This window comes from Thermochaetoides thermophila, assembly GCF_000221225.1.
Source record: "Thermochaetoides thermophila DSM 1495 unplaced genomic scaffold scf7180000011820, whole genome shotgun sequence".
NCBI lineage: Eukaryota > Fungi > Ascomycota > Sordariomycetes > Sordariales > Chaetomiaceae > Thermochaetoides > Thermochaetoides thermophila.
In genome coordinates this window covers 1,448,242-1,454,349 of record NW_006383036.1, presented here as the reverse complement: position 1 = coordinate 1,454,349, position 6,108 = coordinate 1,448,242, and the positions used below count along the sequence as shown (strand labels likewise).

The 6,108-nt window shown below is 50.6% G+C and overlaps 2 protein-coding genes and 1 non-coding gene across 3 annotated transcripts; 2 read left to right on the top strand and 1 right to left on the bottom strand.

Annotated features, from left to right (window-relative positions):
- Positions 1 to 512: 512 nt before the first annotated feature.
- CTHT_0053930 (uncharacterized protein) lies at positions 513 to 1,254 on the bottom strand (the record flags this gene model as incomplete). Its single annotated transcript, XM_006695665.1, has 4 exons — positions 513 to 584; positions 680 to 872; positions 1,075 to 1,165; positions 1,218 to 1,254. 4 exons carry the CDS (start codon positions 1,252 to 1,254, stop codon positions 513 to 515), a joined length of 393 nt encoding a protein of 130 aa, XP_006695728.1.
- A 461-nt stretch (positions 1,255 to 1,715) lies between these two features.
- Positions 1,716 to 2,022, top strand: CTHT_0053920 (uncharacterized protein; the record flags this gene model as incomplete). Its single annotated transcript, XM_006695664.1, has 2 exons — positions 1,716 to 1,749; positions 1,814 to 2,022. 2 exons carry the CDS (start codon positions 1,716 to 1,718, stop codon positions 2,020 to 2,022), a joined length of 243 nt encoding a protein of 80 aa, XP_006695727.1.
- A 981-nt stretch (positions 2,023 to 3,003) lies between these two features.
- Positions 3,004 to 3,123, top strand: CTHT_0053910. The gene is made up of 2 exons: positions 3,004 to 3,041; positions 3,086 to 3,123. It is a non-coding gene; the product is annotated as a tRNA-Arg (tRNA).
- The last annotated feature ends 2,985 nt before the right edge of the window (positions 3,124 to 6,108 follow it).

Genomic DNA, 6,108 nt, shown 5'->3' with positions numbered 1-6,108 from the left:
GTTCAACGCATGAAGGGGATCAAAAGGTTCGAAAGTAAAATTTGATTAAAAGAGTTCCGACTTTACGAACATGCTCTGTACGTGGCCCTAGCCTCATACCAGGCGGGCAATGCCGCCCCGCCCCTCAGACTCAGATGCCAATCCCATTGCAGCCCAACCGGCTGGTCCGGCTGCTGGTTGGGCATCACAACTATGCCACTATCCTGCAGGACACGCCGACATCGATTTCGAACAACTCATCATTTCACAACCTCCGTCAGAAAGGGGCATAGGGTATCATCTGTCCAGAAAAAGGGAAAAGCTACGTGTGCTCAAAGACACCTGATGTATGTTGCGCTCAGGACTGCACACCAATCCAAGACCCATGTTGAAGGATCCCCCCGCCCTGAAAAAAAGCTTAGGCTGGTCAACGACGCGGGGATATGTTGACTTGAACATCCGTTGAATTGCCGTGTTGCCCAGGATGTCTCGGCCTCGACCTTCGCAATCTACACTCCATGTGCGTATGCTGGCTACACATAGGAGATCTGCTCACGTTTTGCAACGGAGGTCCCCTTGATGGGGTAGTTATTTACGGAGACGACCTGGATCCCTCATGATTGCACGACCTGAACATTGTTTTTCTTCTGTTTACCAAGTCAGCGAAGACAATTCAAAGTAAAAACCAGCCACGACGTACCTTCCACTGCTCAAGTTCATCCTGTTTTGCCTTATATTGTTTTACAAGGTCTTCGAGGACCTTCTTCAGCCCTTCAGCATTGGTGCGGAGGGCAGGAATCACATCCCGAACGGTTCTTTCTACCAGGACGCCGTTAATCATGCGAAAGCATTTGCGGTCACCTGGGAGAGGCTCCAAGGTCTCAAGAACGAGCCTAAATAGTGGAACGGTTAGAACAGCTCCATCATAGGTAGTGACAAAGGGACAAGGGGGGGGGAGGGGGGGGAGAAGGACAAGGGCATGGTGTGGATGAGCCAGGACAATGTGATGATGATTATCATCATGAGATGGCAATGTTAAAACGAAATTCACACAGAGAGATTCGAAATGAGGGATAGTCTCAGGTAGGTTCTTACTTGTGCTCTTCAGCCTCCTGCTCAACATCTCCAATCTTTTGGGCAATTTGCTGCAGGGTGTTCTTATAAGTGGTATACTGCAGCTGAAGGTCTGTGGGATGAGTTAGCATCGAACTGCCGAAGGTTGAACGTCACTCGCCTACCTTGTTGCCTCTTTGCTGCTGCAGACTGTGTCGCCATGTCGAGGGGTTCAGCACTTCGGTATGTTGTTAGACACAAGCCTCCGTTTATTAATACTTCTGCTCGAGAGCAAGCGAGGTTTGAGCCTAAAGGTGTCGATAATCCCTCTAAGCCTAGGTAAGAGAGTGGAAGCTGAGCTGCCTATACACTAAAACCCCGCTATGTTGAGCCCTGCTAGGTAACATGTTCCATTGGTGATTGATGTCCAGCCCCACCAAACCTGCTTCTTGATTCAGCCAGAACCTGAAAGTTGGCCCAAGCTCTTCATCTTTTCGAGCGGATCCGCCCAGTCCCGGATCCCCACCAAGCTCGACCGGCACCCAGATCGTCGGAACTTGGCTCCAAAAGGAACGGTGATGGTCTGCGTTTTTGTTCCTTCATCTTGCGCCCACTGAAGCACCACCACAAGCGCCGCCTGCTTGCTTCTTGACTTCCTGTGCTTATAAGGGCCATCTGTCACAATGCATCCCCTCCTTCACACAAAAGATAATATTGGTACGCCTATGATTGTCAATACCTCAGTCTTTTTCCGTAGTCATAGCTATTGACCTGTCTTTAGGATGCGAGGACCTGATGAATGCCCTCGAAGAATGCCATGCTAGAGGCTTCTTATGGAAAGCAATTGGCATGTGCAGCGACACTAAAAAACAACTGATCGACTGCCTGAAGGTTGAGAGGGCGAAGAGTCAGACTGCGAACCGAACAAGTGTCGAAGACAAGAAGGCAAGAATACGGGCAAAGTGGAAGGAAATCGACGAGAACTCCTAAGCTCTCTACCTGGACTCCCACTTTCCTTGTTTAAGGAGTGAAACAAACAAGTTGGCGATTTCCACTCCACAGACACCTCGAAAACATCTCATACCTACGCCATCTTCTGCTTCAGGCAGCGGTACAGACCTTGAACATAATCGGGAAAGTCTCATCCCATCCAGTGTACGATTATTGCAGCAAACGGTGGTCATGTATAACACGGCTATAGAGAAGCCAAACAGGTGATTTGATTACACTAAGTTTTGGATATATCGTACTTCTGGTATGCTTGGAACCTCTCCAGCCACATATCCTCCTGCGAAGATCACACGTCGACTCTTGACCACGATAGCTAGATATTTGCGGCCAGAACGACATACAGGATGCGCTACTTTAAAAAGTGGTTGGTGCCAATCGGCGGGTGTTGACACTGGATGATGGGATGCTGTGCTTATTGTTCAGGGATTGTTGACCCTCCCGCGGGCGTTGACGCTCCCTCCCATCTTGCTTTACTACGGTAATGTGTCCAAGCTACCTTGGGACATGCTAAAGTTGCAGCGATGCCACAGAGCCCGATTGCTGTTTCTCAAGCAGCTGGCTAAAGAGTCCATCAGCGGTCCAGCGAGTCTTTCGAAGTTTAGGCCATAAGTTGAACGAAGATTCATCATGATAGCTTCATCCATGTTCTTTCCCGAATTGACTCTCGCTGCTTGTTGCCAACTTGGAGCCACTCAAACTTCCTGCTTATCCTCGTAGGCCTGGGGTTACTAGGCGGTTGAGGAATCTGGGTCATTAAAGCTTGCCCATCCGGAGAGGGCCGGAAACACCGCGCTTGACTTTCGAAGTACCTTACCTGCCAACCGTTGACGAGGGCTCCACGAGATACCAGTGGATCTAATCCAGGTGGAGCACCCTGACCACATAATCTGGGATTCTTTTGCCGATGACTGCGCCATCATAGAAAGGCCGGTCTATCCGACTTCCCTGCTGCATCTACAAGGTCCGCTGGCGTAATGGCAGCGCGTCTGACTACGGTCTCTGCTCAAGTCATCACCAAAGATGGCTGGCAATGATGGATCGGTGATCAGGAGGTTCCAGGTTCGACCCCTGGGTGGATCGACTTTTGCTATTACATTGCCTTTAAGTCTTCCATGGTCGATGGATGATGATAGTGCTCCTCTTTTCGTACTTGCTACTTCTGTTTTGGAGTCCAGTTTCTGAGGCTCGATGGGAGATGTTTCGTGAGTTTTGGGTAAGTAACGGTTGAAGGCTTTGCTAAAGCCCACTTGCAACAGCTTCTCTCCAACGCCAAGACTCTTATTACATCATCAGTATCTTGTCACAATGCCTCCAAAAAAATGGAATGGACAGTAATTGCCAATGGACCTAACTGATTCCAAGTCCTATTCCATGAGCGGCAGTTGCTGTATGTGCCAGCAACCTGCTGTGTCTCCAGGTCCCGTATCTTCTTCACCACCCAAAAGAGGAACGAGCATGCCCAGATGGAGCGCGATGATTATCTCAATCTCACATGAAATGTCTGCTATGCTAGACGTCGCTTACAGATTCTGTTCGCTGCGGGCACTGAAGTTACTAGGCATCACAGATCGCAATAGGACCGATGATCATGAAAGATGAGAAGGTCACAATAAGTCTTTCGGCGTTGGATACGTGCACTGACTCCACGCTCTCAAAGGGGTCTCCTCCGAGTATGAGGATTTTCTAAATGACCTGAACGTTATATGGATAATGGCAAGCTGAAAGCTCTCGAGCTCCTACAAGCTAGTACGGCGAATGAGCCATAGCAACGGTATCTGTCGAAAGGAAATGTGCTGCTGGCTGTTCTGCACAATTCACATGACCGGTAGGGCATGCAATGGAGTGCTTGTAAGTAGCTAATATAACACACTGACACATCCATGTGTTAAGCAGTGTTAATGTCATTGCTCGAAGAAAACCATTGTAGTACTCTATCAATATGCGGCTTGGGATCCCAGAACTACAACGTGCTTGATGGCCTATTTTCATGGGGACTCAGTCTCTTAACTTTGACCAGGCTGTTGCAACACATGAACTAACCTGGCTTCTTCAAGCAGCCACTTTGCAAAATGCAAGCAGAAGAAAGTTGTACCCCTTCTCCACCTGGTTGAGATACAGTGAGCTCTGATAACTTGTCACAGACCGAGCAGTTAAGCGAGGCATTGTGAGCATTGAGATCTCTCAAGTGTTCGATTATGCCACGTTGTCGACTCAAGTTAGAAACGGTCAACGGCTAAGGGACAGCAAATTCCTTGCCGGACACCTCTTGAATCGCCATCTTTCAAGGATTTTGTACACAGATGAAAGTTCAAGTGTCATAGCACTACGGAGTAGTATATACAGAAATGTCCCGGGACTGGGGCCGGAACTATGCACTTGACATATAACGTAGGGCATTTAATGTCATCCATCTCCCCTAACAATGTCTGCATGCTCCAGATGAACCCGTCATTTGAGATATGTTATCGAGCATACGGATCATAGGGCTAGGGGCCAATGCCACGGGGCTGTGCTGACAGCGCCACTCTCCCGTCTTGGCAGCTTGGGGCGCGGGGGAAAAGAAGCTTATCGCAAGCCAGACATGTGGTGACCACCTTCTCGAAGCATTTGACATCGACGATCGGTTGAGGTCCACGGGATGCGGAGTGACAAGCTTTCACAAATTCTTGGCCAGTAATATTTTTTGATTACGTAGTCTGCAATTACAAGTAGGCAGCCGGCACGGCGCAAGGATGGGAGCGATTGGAAGCCATGAAGCAGCCATGAACTTGGGGACGGATATTCGAGTATGTCGACTTGATCCGAAGCGATGACGTTCATGAATGCCTTAGGCTCAACATGCTGTATTGGATTTTATCCGCTTCCGCAGAGTTGAAGGACGGGGCTGTAGCTGAAGAACGAGAAGAGCGCCGGACAGAATGCCTGGGTTGACATTAGGATGTTGATGATACCTGGTGGGCGACACTGCCTAGCGGCGTAGTGGCAGGCTAACAGCCCAGCCAAGACTGTGAGAGAGACCCTGGGCGGTCACCAACAAGCAAGAGGGCCGCAGCGAGGGAGGACGGCGCTTCTGTGGCTGCGCGTTCGGAGGGTAAAGCGTAAGATTCTTGGCTGGACGAGGGGGACCCGGTGGCTCTCCCTGGTTGCCCTGCCGGCCTCGAGGCGGGACGAAGGGACCACTCACGGGCTCGCGGGGATCAGCTGGTCGATCTGCCCTTTGCTCTGCCCAGCACCACAGCCCCCACCGAAGCTCCGGTCCAGACCGGGTACTACTACTCTCATTCATTCAAACCAGAGTGATCGAATTTGTGAGACGAATGCCGCTACCAGAATCTTAACTCCTGCCAGCGATTGTCTGTACAGCTGCTCAATAAATGATACTCGCCGACACTTTGCCTTCGGCTTCTCCTCTGCTGATCTGCTCTCGACCACGCGGCACAGCTTCTCATCTCTTTTGTAACAGCTACCATTAGCCCCTCATTTTCCCGTGCCAACTCTGGGCTTGCCCCATTTGCCTTGCCTTGTGCCCGACACCATCGCAGGACACTCGTCGAGCGACGAGACGCGGTGATAAGGCGGTTTGCCTGGGGTCTTGGGCAGCCACCGAAAGGGAAAAAGGAAAAAAAAAAAGCTCCCAGATTACTTTGCACGGAAACCATCACTCGCTGAAGCCGGGCAGCCTGATATACGAAGCACCACAGGCGTGACCCGCGCCGAGAACAGACCGCCATCCACTCATTGTGTTCCTCTCTGGTTGGTCCCTCATCGTCTCTTCAATCCATCCTGCTGCCCACTACGGCAAACTCTTGTCTCCTTCAACCACATCTCATTCTCCTGCACGTATTACTCAGGGGTCGAATCATTTCGAGATAGGAATCTGGATTCAAAGGCAGTGTTTTTGGGACGCCTGATCGAGCTGCACTCTCACGATTCGATCCCCGCCCTACATAGACAGGTGTCGTGCCTTGCCCCGCTGTCCACAGCCGTACGCCCAGACTCCTCACCTGGTCTGCTCCTCCTCTGAGACGACAACCCGAAGAGAGGGACACTCGCCTGGACTACACA